We start from the raw sequence: 25129 nt of genomic DNA on the forward strand, positions 1-25129 counted from the left end.
CAACTAAAAGAGTAAACAGAGGATGACTCTTCTGCACAGCAAGAAATAGGATGCCTGGCTCATTCTTAAATCGAAAAACATATAACACATAAAATACACACACACACACGCACGCACGCACGCTGTACAATACTACATCCATCACCAGGGCTCAGGCTGACAGCTTTGTCAAAATGAGCCGCAGGGGAGAAGAGAATGGCATTGTGGGATTGAGTCCTCCCATCGGACGCTGCACTGACAGGAAAGAAGAAAGGGGAAGAGGAGAAGAGAAAGGGGGGAAAGAACTGGGGAAAAAATCAGGGAATATGTTGCACAACTCAAGCAAATGGAGAGAGAGCAGAAGAAGTGGTAGAGCTGCCATGGGAAGCCCATCAAAACCAGCAGCTCCCCTGCTGTAGCCTGTTTACTAAGACTGGCCTTGTGAAGGACAGACAAAGAGCATATTGCAGACCTGGCAGCATGACCGCATCACACAGTAAAACACACACACACACACACACACACACACACACACACACACACACACACACACACACACACACACACACACACACGACCTCCTGAGGGTCTGCCAAACTGCAGCAAATGAACCAAGGCCCCGGTAAGAACCCACACAGCAACAAATATACTCCATGACAAATGCACATAAGATGTACATGTGCGTGTATGTGTGTGTATGTATGTATGTATATGTGTGTGTGTGTGTTTGTGTGTGCGCGTATTCCCCCCCCTTTAGATGGCAGCTGGTGGTGTAGTGAAGTGAGCTGTCAGCCCCTCTAAAACAGGAAAGATCAGTCCACAGAGTCAGCCTGAGACCTCTAAATAAACACCTTCACCACAGTGCTGGTGACCGAGCCTGCTGCTATCCACTGATGTGTGGGCTCAGCTTCAGAATCTACTACACTGCACTTCACTTGGTGATTGCAGCCCGAGGAAGGCGACCGACACACACAAAAAGAGACAGCGAAAGCGAGAGAGGCAGTGAGAGTTGCAGACATGGCCTCCCCCAATTATAGACCAAACCTTGCCACTCTATTCACTTTACTCTTCGCCTGGCTCCTGACAAACTCTGTCGTGATTCCTTCAACCAGCACTCGTGTTTCTCCCTGACACTCTCTAGGCTCTAATTAGGCTTGTAAATAATTATTGCAATTAAAGCCTACAATTAGGAGGAGTGAAGCACCGCCATTACTTTCACAATAAATGTCATGAGCATTCTGCATAGGCGCAGGGAGGAAACAGACAAATGCAGTGCCATTATAGAGGCAGACAGACAGTGAGAGTGAAAGAGACAGAAAGAGAGAAGGGGGGTACGTGACGACAGTTGACATACTCACAGCTCTTAATTATAGAGTTGATTATTCTGGCAGGTTGGCTCCTGGACTGTTTCTTTGGCTCACATTCACAAATAGACAAAGTGTGCGTGCACACACATATACTACGTGCACAAATGTGAACAGCGTACACACCTGACTATTTGAAAGCACATATAGTATATACACCCGCATATGAAAGAAAGGAAAGAAGAAAAAGGGAAGCTGTTTTGAATTCTACTTAATATCGTGTTGCTGTGTTTAGAGGCTGAAACTGGAGCTTAATCTGGGATAAACAGCGCTCTTTCTAGAATCTAATGAGGAGCTTTGCACAAGTTCAAGGACAGGTTTGCTACGCAAGATGCTTAGAGTGATTAATTTTTTCAATGTTTGCTTGAAAAAAGAAAGAATTGTAATTAGTTGCCTTTATAAAACACCGTAGACTGCCCAACCCCACCCATTCTGCCACTCAAACACGCATTTATCCTGCGGTTCAAAAAAAACGTAGCAAAAGTGCACACAACACAATAGTTTTTTTTTTTTCACGCGCTACGTTTGTGGTAGCAACAGTCAGCTGGCTAATGGTAAACTGTGGTAGACTGCAGACAGACAGAGACAGAGGTGTCAGCGAGTCTAAGGATCAGTTGTCCTTTTCCTCATTATCTCATAATATGTCAGGGGGCCAGTGAGAGACTTGGGGGGTGGGGGTGGGGGGTTAGCTGGTATTGAGGAGATGTGCAGACGTGATCATAACGCGAGACCCAAACTAATGCGCCATAGGGTCTCTCATGTGGGTCTTGAAAGATTAATACAAAGATGAATCGATTAGTTGTCATCGCCAACTATTTTGATAATCGATTCATCGGTTTGAGTTATTCTTTATGAAACAAAGTCGGTGAACTTAATATCTTTGAGTTGTGGACAAAATAAGACATTTTCAGACGTCATCTTGGGCTTTGGGACACACATTGCCATTTTTCACCATTTTCTGACATTTTATAGACCAAAAAACTAATCAATTAATCAAGAAAATAATTGACAGATTAATCAACAATGACAACAATCGTTAGCTGCAGCCCTATTTGAAATCCATTCATACTGGACTCGACACTATTGAGTTTATTTGGAGATGTCGAGCTACATGGCCACACAAATTCACAGCTTGTACAGTGTGTTACTACGTATTGACCTCTGCTGATATAGCAGGGGACTTGGGTGTGAAGGTGGGAGAAGGGTAAGGGGGAGGGAGGGATGGATGGATAGGGAAACAGAAGGTGAGAAGGGGGTTCAGGCTGGGACCTGGGTGCACTGGCTTCTATTAATTAACAGCTTGATCGGGGCTGACAGGACGTGTGCTGCTATCAAATAATGAGGTTAGGATTGGCCAATGGTTCCAGGGCACAAAACCTGATTAACACTAATCCTGGCTTAAGTCAATTAACAATGCCTGCTCAGGGACTCATGTAAATGAGGGGCCTTTGTGAGGTGGGCAAGCACAGAGGGAGCAAACAGGGCTCAACATTCAGACATGAAAAACATGGTTAGAACATAGCGGAAAGGGGGAAGGATACTTATATCGGTCATCGTGAGAAAGAAATAGCTGACAAGCGGTGGTCAAGCAGATGGATGCTATGAAAACATGACTCAATGAAGGGGCGGCTCTAACTGACCTGCTGAGTGACCCCTTGGGTTTGATGAACAGAGTCAGTCAACCCTTGAACTTCCCACAACCCCTGACCGAGGGAGAGCATATAAACAGATAACATGCACATACATTAAACTAAACACATGCATGTCAACATACATCCACATAAACCTTCCAACACGTCTGATTCAGGCAGAAAAAACGGGGCGCCCACAACATGGCCACGCATATTAACTACCATGTAGAGAGAGCGAATTTGATTAGTGAAATTTTTCTCTGACAAATAGTTCAAACCACGCAACTTTTCACTCAACAGCTGCGATGTCATATGATGCAAAAATCGCATGAATGAAAACACTTATCGGCAGGCAGTGAAGTGATTGGACTTGGGGACGGGACTGGAGCCAGAGTGAGATAACCACCCTTTAATTTCTAAATTCACAATAAAAGAGCAGTCAGACAAGACTGAACCTAGGCAGGAGAAGCAGTGAACGGACAGAGACAAAAATAGATGGTTAGGACAATAAATGCATAAAATAAACACAGAAAAAAAAAATACACTAAAGGGTAAGCTACCACCAAGTAAGAGCAACGTGCGTTCACTGTAGTTTATTTACTCCAAACTACACATGGATAAAGACGCACACACACAAAGCTCAAGATTAAGGGAGCTTGACAAGTGGGTCAGGGATGAAAGTGGTTGCCTCAGAATGAAAAGCTAAATGGCATCATCAATAACATTGGATGTGCGTATTGACAGGGGAATTTATCCTAATTTGTCCAGGTGTCAATATCAAGTGAAGCTGTCAGGGAAGCAGGGAAGAATCTAAGCCCAAGGTTCTAAGCTGCAGCCCCCCCCCCCCTCTCTTTCCAACTGCTGAGCACCTGGGTAAGGAAGCAGCCGTGCGATTGATTTGCTGGCCCTCACCCCTATGGTTGCCAAACTGACCCCGCCGTCACGCTTATATCCCAGATAAAACATGACGGCCAATCCATCAAGGCCAGTGTCTGCTGTCTGACTGATAGCGGGCCGTCCCGGAGATGTTTGTCTGTTGTTGAGGTCTGTCGAAAAAACAGATAGATGCTAGTAAGCTGTGGCCACGGTTCCCCTCTCATGATCAGCCCTGATGAGGGTGGGAATGGGATGCAGATGTGTGGTCCATATGTTGGCACATGGCATCACAGTTTCCTCGTGCATGATGAAGTGACCTTTGTTCAGGTCACTTCTCTCATATAAACAAACACTTGTGTAGACTTCATGGTCGCCTGGCATATATGGCACCTCGTGAATGGTCAGTTGTACCACGTAAACCAAAAACCTCTTATGAACTCAATCGAAAGCCTAAGTTGGGTACAAAATATCCTTCTTAACTCCCATTCATGTGGCTTAAAACCCAACCACGGATTCAACAGGGGAATTTGGGAACATTTACAGTAGGAACTTGCGAGAGAAAGATATCTCTTAAACCCTGTGGGATGCAGAAAAGCATTTCGCATTCCGAGGTAAGAGAAGAAAAAATTCTGAAATCCAGTTTTTGAACCTCAGTTGTGTTAAAAAAAAAAAAGGATTGCCAGAAAAAGGCTTAGGAAGGAGTGAGAAGAGAGTGCGAACGGAATACTGCACATTAAAACTGATTGCTCTTTCATCCTGAGAGCTGCCTCTTGATTGCCCTCTGCGCTGTAATGGTGGGTAGTCGAGTTATTGGGCCGCTTTGTCCGAGTGTCACTGACGGACAGATTGGTGAGAAAGATAAAAGGTCAGTGGTCAAACCCCTGGTCTTGTTCCCTGTCTGGCAGCTGCGAGCTAACCAGACTGCCCTGGGGCCGACGCAGGGCCAAGGGACGGCAAGGCCACACACTTGTTGAGGCAGTCGCAGGAAACCCCTTTCGCTACTCAGCCCCGACTGCAAACTAACAAACAGTGGAAAGGAAGGAGGGGCTCTGAAGAAGTACGCACAAAGCGCTAATCTTTTTGTACCTGTGCCATTTTGACTTTGTTTGCCCTACTGCTGTGTCCATTAGTGTGGCCTGAACCGTTGCCAAGACTGCTGAATAAAGCATCGTAGTAAGCTCTGAAATAGATGGTTAGAATAAAAGTTGGGCTTTCAGGTGGGTAAAAAAAAAAAGAAAAAGAAAATCTGGAAAAACACACAACATACACAGATATTTAAGTCTTTGAATGAGTGGTCTGGGCATAAGCCAGTCCAATCTGCTTGTTGTGGAGGGTGTAAACAGTAAGCCCCCGGGAAACAAAAGGCTCTACACCAACACTGCTGCTAGTCGCTATTTTCTTTTTTTTCTCTCAAAAGTCTACACAAGCTGCAACACTTACAGTGCACAGCGGAAGGGCTGGCTATGAGCCATCATGTGCTCCATGGCCATTAACACATGAAATCAGCGTGTCACACACACCAAAGTCCTGCTTGATGAGCCAGTAGAATGTCAGCTAATCTGGACGAGGTGAGAATGAATCCTATTTCCTCTTGTCTTGATAACCACTGAACCCATTTCCTCCCAATCTAACCACGCCAGCCAAACAAAGGTTCTGGGGGGCTAAGGAGAAGGAGGGAGGAGGCCCAGAAAAACTCGTAGGGAAAGGAGGGTAGGGGTGCTTGGTGCAAGAACAGGTTAAGAAGAGGCCTCATACAAAAAAAAAAAAAAAGGTTTAAAAAAAAAAAAAAGAAGAAAGAATCCATGCATGGATTTCAAATTTCACAGCTGAGCACCTGGAAGAAATTGGCAGGCTTAAAAAAATAAATAAAAAAAAGAGGACTTCTTTTCTTTTCTGATAATCTGCGAGCTGTAATGTTGCCGTTCCATACGTGGAGCTGGGTAAGGGAGGAAGGATGGCGTACGAGGATCGGAGGCTGAGGGGGTTTAATGTTTGCTAAAGAGCCGAGGGTGTACTGGAGAGTGACAGCATCACATGGCTGAACGCCTCTATAGGGGGAGGACTGTCTGTCCATGAAAGACGAGTCTGTTTTACAAGCCAGCTCAGTATCCCTCAGTTGGTCATGCTAGCAAGAATTTCACACTTAATCTTATAAAGAGCTGGCAATTAGACGGCCACTATTTCACTAGGAACACTATTAAGTCTGTTCGTGTCGATTATGTACTCTTGTGTGCCACAGCTATAAAACATTACAAAAAAACCCCATTGAGCTCCATTACAAAGTCAACACCTGCTTCTTTTCTCGAGATTTTTTTCCTTTTTCTTGAGAAGACACGATGAAAACGTAACCACTTTAAGGTTTCGTGTTTTCAGGTGTTTTCAAAAGGGGTTTTCAAAAAGCTAAAAGGCAGAACTAAGGCCACGCCACAGGTATCACTTCAAAAACCCTTTCAGATGTTAAATCTTGATTGTTACCCATGAATAATACATTATAGCCCCGGCTCTGCGTACTGGCCGCTGACCAAAGCCACCGACATAATGCAGTCACTGATTCTCGACCGTGTTTGATGAGCGCTCTCCCTACTGCTGGGTGCCAGCGGCCACAACAGCACAATACACCACAAAAGGGAAAAAGGAAATGAAAAGGCCTCATAAAAATGTTGATAATCCAGGCCCCAAAAGACCCCATTCGATAGTTGAGTAGTTGTCGCCATTTATCCCAGCGCGCTGCATTGTGTTGATAAACCGACAACAAAGAGAACGAAATGCTGCTCCAGGCCTCATGCGGGCCCATAGTGTCAGGCATGCTTGTATATCCCTCGGTTGGCTTGAACTACCAAAATGCATGACAGCACACACAAACGTCCATAAACACAGGACTGGTCACAGAAACAGGTGAGGGCCTTTTGCATTCTCATGCTTACACATTCTGGGAAAAAAATAAAGAAAGAAAGAAATAACATGAGAAAGAGAAACAAAAAGGAGTGCTGGGTGATAAATGAGAGACGGAGAGAAAGAGAGGCTCCAGTTGGTGGGAACGAGGCCAGGCCAAACACACATGCAGATGCAACGCACTGAATTTGCATGAGCTGGCAAAAGCACCAGTGGTTTAGCTCTGCTCCAGCTGCCATTCACACATGAGTACCCTTTCTACCTGTTTGATTAGAGCCTCCACTGGAATTGTTGTGGCTTTAAAGTATTGCTGTAGGCACAATGTATCCGTCTGTATGCAAAGTAGGGTTTATTGATGAAGGGTTGAAGCCCCCTGTGCTTCACCATGTAAAACTTATGCAGCACACACCCATGTGTGCTTTGTTGCAGCAGTGGAAGATGTGGTATTCAGTTTGAAATCCACAGCTTTTGATGCAATATTAAGTGCAGTGAGGTGTTTCAGGAATGTAAGACATTACAGGGGGCATTTCGTATGACGCTGACGGAAGAAAAAGACAGGGGAAAAAAAAAAAAAAAAAAGAGGAGGAGGAGGAAAAAAGTTGAGGATGTGTCTGGGAGGCAGCTCAGCTGAATCTCCCGAAACAGCGATGACCTTTTTTTCTCTCCGTCACTGCCGCCGGCATCTTTACCCAGCCAAGTACCAAAATCTCGGGATTATTGATCTAAATATAGAAGCAGTCTCTCACACACACACACACACACACACACACACACACACACACACACACACACACACACACACACACACACACACACACACACACACACACACACACACACACACACACACACACACACACAGCATGACTCATACACGTGATGTGGCAGAAATCCATACAACTGATCTGCAAATTCACAGGATGCACAAGGACAGTTGGAAGACCCAAAGCTCAGAGTGTGAGTCCTGTGAAGATTTTTTTGTTTTTTTCCAATAGAGGCACCATGGTGGATATACACAGATGTCTGAAGATAAATCTTGAGATGAAAACCCGCTGTTATATATTTCAGGACTGTCAGTAATGATACAGCACCCTACAAGACACACACATACACACACACACACACACACTGCTCCTGGAGAAGAGAAAGTCAGTGAGCCAGGTCTTTTCATCAGTTCCACTGCGCTGCCTCGCATTGGGTCAATCTCACCACATCATTAATATGGTGGATGCTGTTGTCGTTACATCTACAAAACAAAAGCACCGTTTAACATGGCAGCACCATGGGTAGCATGTGAAACAGGGAGCTATTAAATATGTTTGGGGGTGTGAGAAAGAAACAAATGAGAACGAGAGAGAGAACGGAAAGTTATTTCACACATTGGAAGACAACTCGGGGTGGGCAGTGAATGAGACTGAAGAATAGCTATACATATGCATTAGGTGTTATATATATATATATATATATATATATATATATATATATATGTGGGGGGAGAGAAAAAACTTGATGAAAAGCCTCCAAAAGCATTACGGAGATTCCATTTGAATACTGAATGGAAGACTGGTGCTCTCACGTGTCTGTCATTATAGGTTTTTTTGTTTGTTTTGTGCGAGTGTACATGTGATTGCGAGAGCCAGTGGATTTTGTCGGTACCTATGTAAATGGGAATGGAGGGAGCATGTGCTTTGTGCGCGAGTAGTGTCCCTGTGGGTGCCTGTCTGCGTGTTTGTGTTTACAAAGGCCTCGCACATCCCACGATTCTCGGCATCGCCACAACACACACACGGACAGGTGTGAGGACCAGAGAGAGAGAGAGAGAGAGAGAGAGAGAGAGAGAGAGAGAGAGAGAGAGAGAGAGAGATAGCAAGAGCCCAGATTTTGGAGCATGGCCTCGCTGAGCAAATATTACTCTCGCTCTCCCAATTTCTCTCCGTCTCCCTCTGTCTGTTTCTCTCGCTCTCTGTCTCATTCAATGTCTGTCTCTCCATCGGTCTCTCTGTATTCTCTCTTTCCCCACTGTGCCAAACACAGAGGGCCTCTTTGTTATTCAGAGTAGGAAATGCAACTGGAGCCAAATCTGGCCTGCTTTCTGTTTGATATCATCCCTCCTTTGTTCTAACCGTCTCCCATCACGATGCGCTTGGCCTCAAACAGACACATCGGAACAAGCGGAGCTCAGACGAGATAGATCCCGTGATGTTCTGTATGTCTGACTTCAAGTATAACTCGGGGTGACATTTAGGACAATGATAAAGGTCAAATAGATGTTTTCCACTGAATGCTAGTGCGAAGGGGCAGGTTTAAAGGTGGCTGCTGTGTCTTTTATTTATAGTGTGTAATGTTTATTAAAGTGCTCATATTATGCTTTTTGGCTTTTTCCCCTTTCCTTTATAGTGTTATATATCGTTTTTGGGCACGTTATAGGTTTACAAAGTGAAAAAGCCTAAAGTCCACCCCAAAGGGACTTACCATCTCCAACAGAAAACACTGTTCACAAACTGCTCCAAACAGCTCTACTGTAGTCCAGCCTTTACTTCAGAGACGAACATGCGTCACTTTTTAACACACGTTATAATGCTCGCCTAGCTGCTAGCGTGGCACGCCCTCACACTCTGCTTCTGACTGGCTTGTAGTCCTTACCTAGCTACAGTGCATGTGCGACTCCCAAAAGAGATGGGTTAGAAGTGAGATGCCTAACTCTGTAGCTAAAACAGAGAGCGCTCAACACACAGGGTGAAAAGAGGAGCTGCAGCAATGTGCGGTACAACAAATATATGGTGTTTTTTTGAAAATTAAACCATGTAAACCTATTCTGGTATAACCTCTAAATACAATAATGAACCTGAAAATGAGCATAATATGAGCAATTTAAAATTACTATTCATCCTAAAGTCATCCCCCTGTGTAGAAAGAGGTTACGTCAAACTAGATACACTTAATATTAGGCATTATGTGCAGTTCCCTCTAGCCAGATTAAATTAAAACCTTCTGGATAACAGCTTTGTGGTAGAGTTTTTGGTAACACTTGAATAAACCATCGCTAATAAATGGTAAATTGATAGTTAATTAAACCTAAGTTAATAGTTATTTTACTGTTATCTAACAACAAAATGATAATTAATAATGTTGACTAATTATTAGTTATGCTATAATGTGTGTTGCTCACATCATAACATTTTATATAATATATTACCTTTTTGTTAATGATTAAGAAATCGTTTATAAACCACCATTTGGATGGCTATTATGAAGTTGCATCTGATGACGATGATGTTAGTGGTTAATATAAACTCTGTAAAGCATCTATAAACATTTAGATAGCTTTCATCAGGGCTCAGACAATCATCTCTTTTATAGATCGCAAAAGAAAGATTTAATGGGACCAAATTAATGTTAATTGATGCTTTATAAACCATTTATTAATCATTTTAACGTATTATTATAAGCATTAGTTGCAACTTTATAATAGCCATCCAAATAATGTTTATAGATGGTTTGCAAAACAATTATTAATCACTGACTTAACTGAAGTATTAACCGTCTAACGTTATAACCTTAATATTTGATATGCAACTAAACTAATGATAAATTAACATTACTTATAACATTACTAATAATTAGTAAACATTTTAAATCATCATTTCATTGTGTGCTGACAGTAAAATACCTATTAACTAAAGTTTAATTAACTAGCAATTTACCATTTATTAGTGATGGTTATTATGAAGCGTTACCGGATTTTTTCAAATAAGCAATTAAATGTTACTCTCCAGAATCACATGTAAAAACACATCTGTTGGATTTGCCAAACGTATGGAAAAATGATGTGTGTGGCTACTCTAAATCCCAATCCAGTTACTGTGGCAGGTGTGACTATCAAGTGGTATCCTTGAACATGCAACATCCCCAAAGTAGTTGAGAGCATTTAGTGTGTGTGTGTGTGTGTGTGTGTGTGTGTGTGTGTGTGTGTGTGTGTGTGTGTGTGTGTGTCCGTCTGCTTCAATCCTCCCCAACCCCTGGAGAGCAAGACAGAAGCGCGTGCATGCTGAATGCTAATAATATTCACCAACATCACTTCTCATTCAGATGACTAGCATTTATGAGCTCAACATCAAAAGCTTGTTTCATCTGCGGAATAAGTGGGAATAAAGGATTTAGTAAATATGGGAAACAAACTTGAGATTCAGTACAAACTCGTCTTTATTTGTGAAATCTATGTCATGCCTTCAGGGCTTGACATTAACTTTTTTTTTCTTCCTCACCAGTCACTAGCGGCTAGCGGTTTTCCAAAGTTAGTTAGTATCGCTAGCCACACTTTTGATCCGGTTGCGCATAAAGCTCCTTTTGTATGAAAAAACATGCAACCGATTATTGAGATTTAAAATAATTTGGCCTTCCATTTGTTCAGATGTCTTTCTTACTAAAAAATAACAGCAGTAATATTGGTTAAAGTACGGAGCTATTGCTGGTGATGGGATTGCATTTGACATTGTTATATGTCTGACTCAAACTGAGCAACTTTTCAGTCATCTTTTACTGTTGTTTTTCAGAGTGGAATAAAGCAAATCACAGCCCAGCTGTGTCACAGATAGTCACAGATGCGGATGGGGGGATTATATATTATAGTAAACCTGTTTACTCCTCTCAGCAATGCACGCCATGGTCTAAACAACTCCTCCTTCACACCACATCCTCCCACCGCGGTTCCTAACCTGGGAGCTCCAGCCAGCCAGTTGTTAAGTGTGTTAAAAGAAGGAGATAAGGAGAGAGGACGGCAATCTATCACCTCACACTGACAGCCTCGCACGTCGTCTGTCTCTGGAGTTGCTGCGCTGCCACGCTCCCCTGCAGCTGCCGCTCCTCCTCTCCTCCCATCACTTTCCCTCCTCTTTTCATCTCCTTTCTATGCGACCGTGTTTTCCTCTCCTCTCATCTCCTCACCCCTACTCTGTCCTTGTGTCCCCTTCCACCGGTATACAGTACAGGCCAAAAGTTTGGACACACCTTCTCATTCAATGTGCTTCTTTATTTTCATGACTATTTACATTGTAGATTCTCACTGAAGGCATCAAAACTATGAATGAACACATATGGAATTATGTACTTAACAAAAAAGTGTGAAATAACCGAAAACATGTCTTATATTTTAGATTCTTCAAAGTAGCCACCCTTTGCTTTTTTGATAGCGCTGCAAACCCTTGGTGTTCTCTCAATGAGCTTCATGAGGTAGTCACCTGAAATGGTTTTCACTTCACAGGTGTGCCTTGTCAATTTATTAATAAAAAAGCAAAGGGTGGCTACTTTGAAGAATCTAAAATATAAGACATGTTTTCAGTTATTTCACACTTTTTTGTTAAGTACATAATTCCATATGTGTTCATTCATAGTTTTGATGCCTTCAGTGAGAATCTACAATGTAAATAGTCATGAAAATAAAAAGGAAATGCATTGAATGAGAAGGTGTGTCCCAACTTTTGGCCTGTACTGTATGCCCTCGCCTGTTGCCTAATTAATATTAGGGGTGTGGATGTTAATCGAGGCATCGATGCATCGCGATGCGGATGTGGACGACAGGCGTCTGCTGTGTTCAGACCCGGCCGCATTCAGGAAGCGTCTTTTTTTCTTTAAGGGCAGATACAATACAAAGGGGAGTTCATACGTATCTGACTGCTTGAAGATTCACAACCCTACTCAGTATGTCAGCTGCACTGATGGCCATCGGCTGCTTCCCTCCCTCCCACCCCGCAATGCTGTGTCACTTCATTAGAAGTGAGAAAGGATGACCTTGCACTCGGTCTCTTTTTTTTTTTTGCTCAGTGTCTCTCTTTACTCCAAGTCATACACTGCAGCTGTCCCTCTTTCCCTCATCACTCTTCCTCTTATACTCTACCTCAGCCAGCCAGCCGGCAAGTGCCCTTCATCTCTCTCTCTCTCTCTCTCTCTCTCTCTCTCTCTCTATTTCTCTCTCTCTCTACCTTGTCTTTCTATTTCTTTCTCTTTCCCTGCCCTCATTGTTCTCCTTCATTATCAAACGCTGTCACAGTGTCCCCCGCTGTGCCACCCAGGTTATATATAGCTAACAGAGGGTGGTGGTGGTGGTGATGCTGAGAGGTGGGCCATCTCACACACTTTTCCTGACATTTAAACATATGCGCACACACCCCCACCCGCCCAAAAAGACACACTTAAAACCATCCATTTTCTTGCACGAGGGCACTTGTATATAACTAGCAAGCAGAGGTTTGCACGCATGCGTCTTTCCAACACCTACCTGTCTCTCAGACATGACGTAGAGGTAGTTGCGGTCGAGAGAGAAGGCCATATCTCGCAGGACGGGGCTGCCGTCCTTGATGACCGATATCGTCTCGTACTGGACACCGCCGTGAGGAGGCCCGTCGACGCGGATCTGAGAAAACACAGAGCACACACAGGTCCATGATTGCTATTTATATCAGTACGACAGCAGGGGTGGGAAAACAGACGAAGGATGATTGACAGGGATGTCAGACGTGGGTGAAACAATATTTGCAAAACAATCTATCGTTATCATTTAGCTACACTTGGAGATTCAGGTGGGTGGAGGTACGCCGTGACGGTGGCTGTTTGGATAGTGAAAGAGTGAAGCATTAAAAAAAAAACGGCAGAGGGTTGATCGATTGACTTTCTTTTTTAATTCCCCAAAAATGTGTGGCACTCATTGTATGATTTCATGTCAGCCCACTGTGATTCCACATAGGAACAACTGTTCAGAATGATGTGCAGATATTATTAGGCCTTGGTGAAACCTTAGCTCTGTTTTCCTTTCCTCTCTCTCCTGATGAGTGATGTATTCCCTCAGAGAAGCTTTAAACTTGAGGCCAAGACCACCTTACTACAAAAACAGTGGAAAAGCCTTCTAATGACTTATCCGAGGTACGTGACCCCCCCCCTCCCTAACCCAAATGGTCCTTCGCCAGCCCTGTTTCTTCTTTATTCAGCAGATCCTCGTTGGACAAATATATAACCGGGACAGTAAATCTTGAGGGGCAGCGTGGGTTTTTTCGTGATGCTGGGCGTGAGAGATGTCTCTGTGATGTCACTAGGCCCTCCTCCACCCATGAAAGCTGATGGCTCTATCATCTGTCCGTCCCGTCCCGGATCTGCCTGCCTCCCTCCACCCAAACATTCATCTATCTATTCAGATGGTGACAGCACCAAAGAGCAGCCAGACTCTCCATAAAACATCACAGAGGGGAAAGTCAAGGCCATATGTCTGTCAAAAGGAGATCAACTGGGAAGGTGGGAGGGCATGCGAGCAAATGTGCACCAGGGCTGCATAATATATCGCTTTTCTATCGCCGTCGAAATATAAACTTGCGCGATAAACGCATTGGGAAATGGTTGAAAGAGAGTATCAGTAGGAAACTTTGAAACTCATTCTATTTTAGTGGTGCCTTTTATGTTCAATTCAATGTTCAATAGAAGAATGTTGGAAATTATTATTATTTTTTTAATCCACAAGCCATTGCTATATTTTAGCAAATACAGAAAGCAGCAGAAAGGCAGAACTGAGTACACTTTACTATCTGTTTGTATCGCAAGTAATATAGTTATCGCGATTTTCAACATTATTGCTTATCGCATATTTTCCTCCACGTAACCGCGCATAACACACACACACACACACACACACACACACACACACACACACACACACACACACACACACACACACACACACACACACACACACACACACACACACACACACACACACACACACACACACACACACACACACACACACACGGCTTTGTGTATGCGTGAGTAAAACTGCTGGATGGTAAATTAGAAGAAACGGCATCTTAGTTCACACAAAGCCCCAGAGCTTTGCCTTCAAAGCCTGAGGGTTAGCAGAGTACAGGACAGCAGGCGGCACAGTTAAGGGGCAGAACTCAAACGTGGTTGAGCGTCCCAGGGCTGACCTACGTCTGACCCTGGCGGGCTAATCCAAACATCGAAAAAGAGGACATATGTGAAAACCATATGTAGGAGGAGAAAGGCAGGATGTGGGGGCCGTGCCAGTCTTCATCTGGTTACTGACACAGCAGTGTGATGGGAGACCTCAGCAAATATGCTCATCCATAAAACATGCTGAAGCACGGCCAGACCAGCGCTGTTCTCTTTACTTTACTGTTTAGTAAGTTGTGTGTGTGTGTATCCAGGGAGCAGTCTGTCATGCTGTTATATGTGTCCAAGCAGGCCGCCACTAGGGATCACAAGATAACCCGACCTCCCCCCCCCGCACGCCTGCAGTTCATCTGAATTTAGATCGCTAAACACACACACACACACACACACACACACACACACACACACACACACACACACACACACACACACACACACACACACACACACACAGTCTCACCACTGTCCAGGGGCCCCTAAATTCTCATTTGGCCAGAAACACACACTCGCACAAACAGCTGTCTTTGAGAGTGTCCAGGACAGAACCTCTGCTCTGCAGGCAGGGGTATAACATCTCGTTACACACTACAACAAAAGCACTTACCAGGCAGAGCAATTACTAAACAGTTAGGTCTGGCAATGCGAGACCTATCTCCACAGCGCTGCGGCGTAAGGTCTGGCTACACCACACATACATTCTGGGATAGGAGAAAAAAAAAACCGCTCTGGGTTGTTTTGCACCCTGCAAAAGAAAACGCCATATACAATTTTAATTAAGTTAACTGTTCACACAATACAGTAATATACCAGTGTATCGCCGTGCATACTTTGTCCATAACAATCCCTAGCAATCGGTCCCAAAACGCCAAATAAACGAGTAAATATAAATTCCCCGAAAGAACCAAGCAGGCCTGTCTTGTTGCACGGTCCATTTTTCCTTCTAAACTCGCCATGTTCAGCGTGAAGCTTGCTAGCTCGAAGTCTGTTGTTGTTTCCCCGAAGCGAACGGAGTTTCGAGAACGGCAACAAATAGAGGGTGGAAGGTGAGGGACGTGTCAGGAAATCATTCTGGGAATGTACTTCCGTTGATTCAGACTACCACACAGTTAACTCTTCCTGTTAAACACATTTAAACAGGAGTGCGGAGGTGTGTACAAAGAGATAAAAAATAAATGACTTTCCCTTTTCCCAGAAATACTGTCCGTTTCTCAGTCTCTGCTTCTTTTGTATGAAAATGTTCTTTATTCCTCGCACAGCTTAGGCTTATGGCTCACACAGAGGAAATGGAATCAACATAACTGACACTCAAGCACTCCAGAAGCACTCGCACTACCCCACCGTGAACACACAAAACACACACACACCCACAGCCGGTCGCTTTTCACATTAAGAAGCTGCTTTTCTACAGCAGCAGTAAATCTCGCAAAGTGCGTTACATTCACACACACGCACGCGCGCAGACACAAACACACGCCCACAACGTTGTAAGGAAGTGAGGAAATGAGTGCGTGTGTGTGAGGTGGGTGAGTTGAATGTGAGGGACTTTGCAGGCCAGCTTCAACTCTGGGTGGGCGGAAGAGACTGGGGAAAAAAAAAATAATAAAAAATAAGAGGGGAAAATGAAAACCCTGAGCAAATAAAATGGAGAAACCAGTGCTTGGACCAAAAATAATTCTGTCAAAATCTCCATCTCTTCACCACACTCCCTCAACTCACTCCCACGCCACCTTTCTACTGGCCTACAGTACTGTATCTACCACCTGAGTAAGCGACTCTCAGGCCCAAAACACCCATTTCCTCAGCATCGCTTTACTTTAGCCTGCTCTCTCAGGTACTTAAAGCTATCCCCTGTCTGCCCTGTTTGACCCTGCATTATTTATCAGGCTAGGTGAGAAGGCTGCTAACAGGTTGGATTCATACCCACAAGCCCCTCCGACAATATTACCGCGCCTCTATTTTAGGAGGACCCATCCGCTGAAACAGACCCCTTGTGCCCTCAGAGAGCTGGCCTTGGTTCTGCCTAGTCTAACACGGTCCCCCATTTCAACAGCGCAGCCATTAGCTGGCCTCTCTCTATCACCAGCGTCGGGGAGCTGCAGCCGAGTAAAGTGAGGAGGGCGGAAAAAAGGTGAAGATGGATGAGAGTGTTGAAAAACATTCTAAGTGTACCCCCAGGAGCACCATGGCCTTTGTAGTTAATATTTGTGCAAAGAAAAAAATAAAAATAAATAACTGTGCCGTCTTGAATGTCAAATAAATGATTATCAGAAATTCACAACATTCACACGTGGCCTACACTAGCCTTCATGTACACACAAATCCAAACAGACATGCACAGAATCATTGTGAGACAGCCCTGGAGAACTGAGGACAGAAATAAATGTCCCCAGGCATCACTGAGTGGGAGGACTTCATAATCTGCTAGCTATAAATCCTGGAGCACACCATGTTTAGTTTTCAAAATCCAAACCACTTTCACATAACTTTGGACTGCATTTCCTTAACAGGATTTTCTTTTTTTGAAATGCTACCTGTGACAAAGTGGGTGAGCCATCACCATTTGTTCCATGAATGGATTTCTTCCCCTACTAGTCATTTGTTTGTTTAGCCAAAGTTCCATCTTTATTCTGTAGCATTGCAAGATACGGGGGTGGCAGTGGCTCAGGCTGTAGGGAGTTGGGTTGGGAACCGGAGGGTCGCTGGTAGCTGCTGCTGGAGAGGTGCCAGTTCACCTCCTGGCCACTGCCAAGGTGCTCTTGAGCAAGGCACCGAACCCTCAACTGCTCAGGGCGCCTGTCCATCGACAGCTGCAGCCCCCTCCCTCTGACAACTCTCCATCTGTGCATGTACAGGACCTGAGCATGTGTGTGTATTTCAGGCCTGTGTGTTCTAACAACATAATTTCCCTTGCGGGATTAATAAAGTATAAATTATTATTATTATCATCATCATCCCAGGTTTGTTTGTATAACTTAAAAAGTATTGTTTAATCACTTGTTTTGTTTATTGATTTAATCTTTAGGTTTCTTGAATTAAATGTTTTCTTTCTTCTGAATCTCTCACTCACCGTACTTTCCAGGAATTAAGGCACAAACACATAATATTTTCGTGCGACATTTCCTCGCACTTGGCCCTTAAAAAAAGGTCATGATGTCACATTTCTAATGTGGGCAATAAATAAACATTGATTAGAGCAATCACACATTTACAAGCAGTGTATAAGAGAGGCGCTAGAGTCTACAATGTGCCGGAGCCGGTTGGAGATCGTAGCGGAACAGGAAACGCATTTTGGAATTACAGGGAAATGTAATGTGACCGTGCCTTTAGAGGGGGTGGCAACCAAAGCACGTCATGCTTTTACGCCCTTGCTGACATCATCAATGGGGTCAAGGTTTGAACTAAGTATGGGGGTATTGTATTGGGCTGAATGATTTGTTGATTATGATTTGTTTTATTTGTTAGATGTATTAGCAAGTTAGAGGGGGTAGACTAAATCGGGTTTGTACTAATGTTTACTGATACAAGACCCATTTTGTCATTGCTTGTTTTAGGTATGAGAGAATGAGACACCCCCAAGAGGAATATGGGTCTGCCTAAACAGACCGCAGTAGATTGGAGGAGCTATTTAAAAGGTCCCATGGCATGAAAATTTCACTTTATGAGTTTTTTTTTTTTTTTAACATTAATGTGAGTTCCCCCAGCCTGCCTATGGTCCCCCAGTGGCTAGAAATGGTGATAGGTGTAAACCGAGCCCTGGGTATCCTGCTCTGCCTTTGAGAAAATGAAAGCTCAGATGGGCCGATCTGGAATCTTCTCCTTATGAGGTCATAAGGAGCAAGGTTACCTCCCCTTTCTCTGCTTTGCCCGCCCAGAGAATTTGGCCCACCCATGGGAGAGAGACATCATGGCTTGCAAACAAGCAAAGTGGCAGTTGGTCAAGGCCACACCCCCCCCTCCTCCTCAATAGCATTTAAAGCTACAGACACAGAAATGGCACGTCCTAAAGAAAGCTCATTGTGGGACTGGCTCTAGTGGCTGTAATTCTGCACCAAGGCTGATTTTCGGGAAAGAGACTTCAGATACAGTATTAGGGGACCACTAAGGTCTATATAAAAGAGACTTCAGATACAGTATTAGGGGACCACCAAGGTCTATATAAAAGAGACTTCAGATACAGTATTATGGGACCACTAAGGTCTATATAAAAGCATCCAAAAAACAGCATGCCATGGGACCTTTAAGGGAGTTCTTGGTCAGTTGAGAGGGAAGGACATCTGTGAGTAGGCTGCGTTATGTTACCTTTAGTTGATTTGAGTTGTTGTTTTCTCAGTTAAGCCAAGTTTGCATTTTTGTTGTTTGTCCTGTTCATTATTTTCCCGACATTAACCACAGGAAAAATGTTTTGCTGTGGACTGCCATGTGTGGAATGACATAAAATAATGTGTTTTTATGAAACAACTCAAAGTGACCGAAAGTGATGTCTTTAGCGGTTGTCCTGGAAATTTAATTTTTTCAATACTGAATATTTTGACATTACACCTGACTGCTTAGAGCAGCACAAGTGGAGTCCTACAGCATTGTCACAGCATTCAGAAAGGCTGGCTAAATGCATTCAATCACGTTTGTTACATTTCTTTCCTAATTTCCGTAATTAAAAGCTGAGTATTATTAATATACATGTGCATTTCAAAATGTTTCCCAAAGTTATCTTTTATTAGGAAATATAAGAATTTAGTTTTGGTACTGAAAACAACATTTTTAATTTCCGAGACTTTTCGGTTATGTTCGTGAAAGCAGCAGCCTCAATGTAAACAATGTATTGAATACCTATATTTTACTACTCATGAGATGGGGCAAAGTTCCCAGCTGCCAAAATAAAAAAGGTTTAAAAAAAAAAAAATGAACTTTTGTTTCTATGTATAAACTTAAAGTACCTAGTCAGGCATAAGCGGGCGGGAGGTGGGTGGGGAGGTTTTTGCCAGCAGGGAAGCCATGGCTGCGGCATCAGAGGCCTCCCCTTGTGGCTACAAGGGCCTGTGCCAGTGGGGAGCTTTTGATCAGACCATGTAAGCACCCTGGAAAAACGTTTGAAGATTGACCAAACTCCAATTCAAACTGCCCTTCTCCCTCTTTCTCTTTCTCTGCTCTCCCTTGGTCTCACTGGGTTTGAACATTATGCCAGACACAGGATCCCCAACCGTGTGAGTCTGTGTGAAGCAATTTGTTGAGTGAAAACTGCTGAATAAATCCACGGTAAACGTGCATCAAATGTGTGTTTACATTGCAATGTGCTGTTTAGAGATAAAAAGAAAAGGGAAAGGATAAAACTGCAGGTCCCCCCCTATAGATGCCGTTATGCAACAAAATGCAAAATGATCCCTTTCCAAATTGTATAATCCTATACTGTAAGAGAAGCAACTGAGACATAAAAATGAGTGTTTAAATTTAGCTGTAAAAGCAAAACACTGTGAGCGATGATTTTCTGATTTGGTCTCTGTTTTACAGCTTGTCTCCAAGTGTTTGTTCAACATTAACCACTCAATTTTTAAAGAGCATTTCTCCGTTAATGGCCACAGCTGCGAACTATTACCTGAGAGCTGCTTTTCTTTTCAGATTTGGAAACAAAAAGCTACAGTATTTTCGAACCTTAGCCTTGAGGGAGGTTAGCCTCTCTGAAACAGGACGCGCATGTATCCAGGCAGCCGCCTGCCAACACCAACACAGAGCCTTCTGAAGGTGTACATTATTTTACCACTGGCAGAGCAGACTCTAACCTACGCACGGGAACCTTTACCAAACCACAATGTGCGGCACACTCCAACACCTTGTACCAGGATAGGATTAAGTCAAATTGTTGGTCTTCCACCTACACCATGTACCAGAATAGCGTAATAGGAGTTGATTTTAGGGAGATTGTGCTTTTGTGGCAGATATTAAGTAACACATTGTGCTCAACGTGAGAAAGAAAGTGGGGAGGGAAAGTTGAACTCCCCTAAATCACCTATCTGGCAGCTATCTCCTGCATCTACGCTAATCCAGTTCACCGGTGTTGGATGTTGAAGTGATAGGCATTGCCTTTATCTGGCTGATCCCAAGCACTAGATTAGATTCTGTGAAAGAACACCACCGCTGCCGCGGCCGCACAGTTTTTCTTCGTCTCAACGCAATGACCCCTGAGGAAAAATGGAGCTTTGTAGTGAAGTGGGGTCATGCCGACTGAAAAAGACACAGGTCAGAGGGATCTGACAAAGACCATGATAAACCTTATTCAATCAAATCCAATATGGCTGATGGGACCAATCTTAGCCTCAGTAAATGGCCTTGAATTGGATGTTGAGATTGGTCTGTACCTTGGGCCAGATGACAGGCGACAGACTGCTGACAGCATTTTAAGAGCCAGTGAAGCTTGTCAGGAGGCACGAGTGATTTGAAAAGCTTTTGTGACAGCCGGGGGCTCTCATCAAAATCGCTTTTGCATTGCAAGCACAACTTTGAGGAAGAAAAAAAAAGACATTTTCCTACATACTTGTAAGTTGTCCTTTGCTTTTAACCCCTCCAAAGTAAGTGGACTGCATTTTGATGTAGCGTGTTTTCTAGTCTTAACATCTACTCCAAGCGCTTTACACAGTACAGGCACCATCATTCACACACACACACACACACACACACACACACTCGCTTCGGCGGTCACTCGAAACGAGTGTGACTGTCCTCTCTGTCGGGTTGTCTTATTTGTGGATCCTCAGGTGGCTGTAAAGGCCGATCCGTGTTCCACAGATTCTGCTGCTGCAATGTGGGCATTGGAAGGTTGAAGTGGTGCGTGGTGGCGGTGGTGGTGGAGCCTGTCTCCGTTTGTCCTTGCGGTGTTGCCGCTTTGCTTCTGCGGCACGGCGGAGTTCTATTTCATGGTGTGCTGCACCTTCCTGCACAGCTTTTTTCCAGTAGTCCCTGTTCAACGCTAGATTCTCCCAGTCGCCGGACGTGATGTTAAACTTTTTCAGGCTGGTCTTAATATTGTCCTTAAAGCGTTTCTTTGGCCCACCAGGGGCTCGCTGTCCTTCTTTTAGCTGGGAGTAGAGGATCTGTTTTGGGAGACGGATGTTGGGCATGCGGATGACATGCCCTGTCCATCGGAGTTGGTACTGCATTATGATGGTAGTGATGCTGGGCATATTTGTTTCCTCCAGAATGCTGGAGTTTGTGCGTCTGTCTTCCCAGTTGATCCTCAAGATTTTTCTTAAGGCTCTTTGATGGAATAGTTCCAGGGCTCTTAGGTGTCAGCTGTAGGTGGTCCAGGATTCTGCTCCATACAGCAGAGTTGGGAGAATCACAGCTCTATAGACCAGGAGCTTGGTTTGAGCCCTCAGGTCTCGGTCATCAAAGACTCTTGTCCTGAGTTTGGCATAGGCTCCGCTGGCACAGCTCAGGCGATAGTTAACCTCAGAGTCTATATCGGCTTTGGACGAGAGAATGCTGCCAAGGTAGGGGAAGTGTTCCACGCTTTCCAGAGTGGTGTTATCCACTTTGATGATGGGCTGGAGTGATGGCTGGTTGGGTGGTGGTTGATACAAAACCTGCGTTTTCTTGATGTTCAAGGCCAAACCCAGGGCTCTGTATGCCTTGGCGCACACACACACACACACACACACACACACACACACACACACACACACACACACACACACACACACACACACACACACACACACACACATGGCCGAGGCTGCCATACAAGGTGCCTCCTGCTCATCAGATAAAGATTCATGCACATTCACACAGGATCAGGAGCAATTTGGGGTTCAGAGTCTTGCCCAAGGACACTTCAACATGTAGACTGCAGGGCCAGGGATCTTACCACCAACCTTTCGATTGGTAGACGACCGCTCTACTACCGCCCCAAAAGTGAACATTCACTGGTGTGCGACAGTCTTTCTGCACATGTATGCGACTTGGATGTTGGGGGAGACGGGTGGCGCTATGGTATGAGGTGTACTGTCCACCCCCCTGGAGATGGATGTATAATGTCCAGCCTAGGATGAAGTCAGTCCCTTTGGGCGCGAGTTGGGGCTGCATCAGGGTGAGTGGACTGGAAGTATGAGTCACCCTGGGGAGGGATTTATCACCCACACACCAGAAGTCAGACACCAGCGAGACGCACCAACTCATTCCTTATTTCCTCTGTTAACAAGAGAATAGAGGCACACGCACATGAATGCCTGCCCATACACACGAGTGCATGGCTCATGGATGAAAATAAATGGCATTCTAACACACACACACACACACACACACACACACACACACACACACACACACACACACACACACACACACACACACACACACACACACACACACACACACACACACACACACACACACACACACACAGAGTATTAGACAGTTGGAGGAACACTGTGTACCAGCCAGGCTCACTATCTCTATCTATTTGCATATCTGTCCTGAAAACTCTGCTTGAAATTTAGCAGACTGCTATTGTCTTTCTTTACTTCAGGTGGAATGGGTACACGCTATTCAGCTGCCTATGTGTGTGTTTCTCTCTCTTCCTCGCTTTCTTTCTGCGCGCACTGGGAGAAAACATGGAGCCTCTCTCCGCCTCAATAACACATCTAATCCATCACCGGTGTCAGGCTGAAGAATTCCGGTGTCAGTAGCGAGCGGCACGTAGAAATGTGCTGTGTGTATATGTGTGTGTGATGGCTCCCACCATCCCATCACGCCAGCTCTTTTGTTCCTGTTTTTCAATATAAGCTCCCATAAGGCTTATGTTAGCCTGCTCGCCTATATGCGCTATGTGTCACTTCCCATTGGACAGACAGAGGTCCAAGAGGCCTCTCTGTGGTGATGGAGGAAAGGGACCACGAGGAAAGACAGGGAGAGAGCGAAGAAGGGAGAGAAAAAGAAAATGGACAGATGTAGAGATTGGAGGAAATGTAAGGGACATTCACAGGGATGGAGGGGCAAGAGAGGGGCAAATGAAAGAAACCGACACAGGGATCAAGACAAAGACTCCACTCTGCATGCAAGTGTAATTCTCTCCCTAACCTGCTCATTTGGCGGCACAATATCTTCTAAAATGACCGAGCCCTTAGTCAATACAAGGGGCAATTACTTCATATTTTTGGCCAGGCACCATAAAGCCTATTGATTTGCCTCTCTGCTCCACATACAAAGCAGTTAACCCTCTCCTGTACTACATCTTTCCTCATCTCATTGGACAGAAAATGAGACCGTACCCAACAAATCACACATGATGACCATTCAAATTGCCAATTTTTTTTTTTATCATCATCATCGATTGTCAGTGAATATCGAAAGCAAACATCCTATTAAACTGTATCCCAGCGAGTCCTAACAACCAATCTTCCGCCTCTATAACGGCTCTATCCAAGTCTCGTTCAATTCAGTTTTAGTTCTGTAATATTGCCATCTCTCTCGGTCACATAACTTACAACCCTAAACATGATTATATCAGCATTTTCCCCCGTTTGCCCCCCGAGTCAAATAGAAAGCAGAGACCGCGGCATGCATTACGGGTCTGTGGTAGGATGAGATCAGGCCTTAACTCTAATCAGCCCAAACACACATATTAGGCACAGCAGCACACAATGTGAGGCCTATATTTAGCTCTGCATTAAAACACTGAACAAGGGCCAGCGTGCCGGTGATGGACGCAGGCCAAGAAGGTTCAGAGAGAGCAAAAGCGGAGGGATGTGGCGGCGTGGGAGGGATTTTCTGCTTAGCCCTCGAAAAAGGAGTTCGCCAGTTGGGAGAAGCAACTCTTCCTACTCAACTGGCCCTTGAACATTGAGAGAAAACTGGTTTGCATACACAAACTGAATAGTTGACACCACGCTGAGTTCCCCTTTATAAGCTGACCCGACTGAAGAAAGAGAGAGGAACAGAGAGAACTAACAGAGAGAGAGAGAGAGAGAGATGCGGTGGATTATACAAATACAGAACGGAAAAGAAGGATGTTCGAAGAGTAGGAATGAAAAATTGGCAAAGTGTAAAGGGCAGGCTAGAAAAAGGACTCAGCCCTGTGGCTGCTTCCGACAGCGACACAGCAGCATTCACACTTCGACCCTGGTGATGATAACTACTTAGCCCTAGCTGAGGGTTAATGTTCACGATATATGACATCAAGAGAAAACATGTGCTTAAACGATTATTCAAAAAAAGGCCACAAGCTAACACACGCACTTATATTTAATAATTCCATGTTATTATGTAAAAAATAAATCTCTTAACAAAAGCCTGACTTCTAATAACGGAGCCTTCTATCCAGGGAAAATTATGCTTCAAAAGTGGAGCTCTTTGCTTCTATGATGTACGTGTTGAAGGAAGAAAGAAAAGCTATACTTATTTTTACGTGAGTAAATAAGCAAAGGACAAAGCAATCACACGACTGTT

General features: G+C 44.3%; 1 protein-coding gene across 3 annotated transcripts in view; it reads right to left on the bottom strand.

Moving 5' to 3' along the window:
- The window catches only part of plxna2 (plexin A2), a 219493-nt gene that overhangs the window by 118047 nt on the left and 76317 nt on the right, over window positions 1–25129 (bottom strand). For all 3 annotated transcript variants that reach the window (XM_039800088.1, XM_039800089.1, XM_039800090.1), the window contains exon 4: window positions 13017–13151. In XM_039800088.1, coding sequence (XP_039656022.1) covers window positions 13017–13151 — 135 coding nt within the window. The remainder of the gene's footprint in view (window positions 1–13016; window positions 13152–25129) is intronic.

The sequence above is a fragment of the Perca fluviatilis genome, chromosome 5, assembly GCF_010015445.1.
Source record: "Perca fluviatilis chromosome 5, GENO_Pfluv_1.0, whole genome shotgun sequence".
NCBI lineage: Eukaryota > Metazoa > Chordata > Actinopteri > Perciformes > Percidae > Perca > Perca fluviatilis.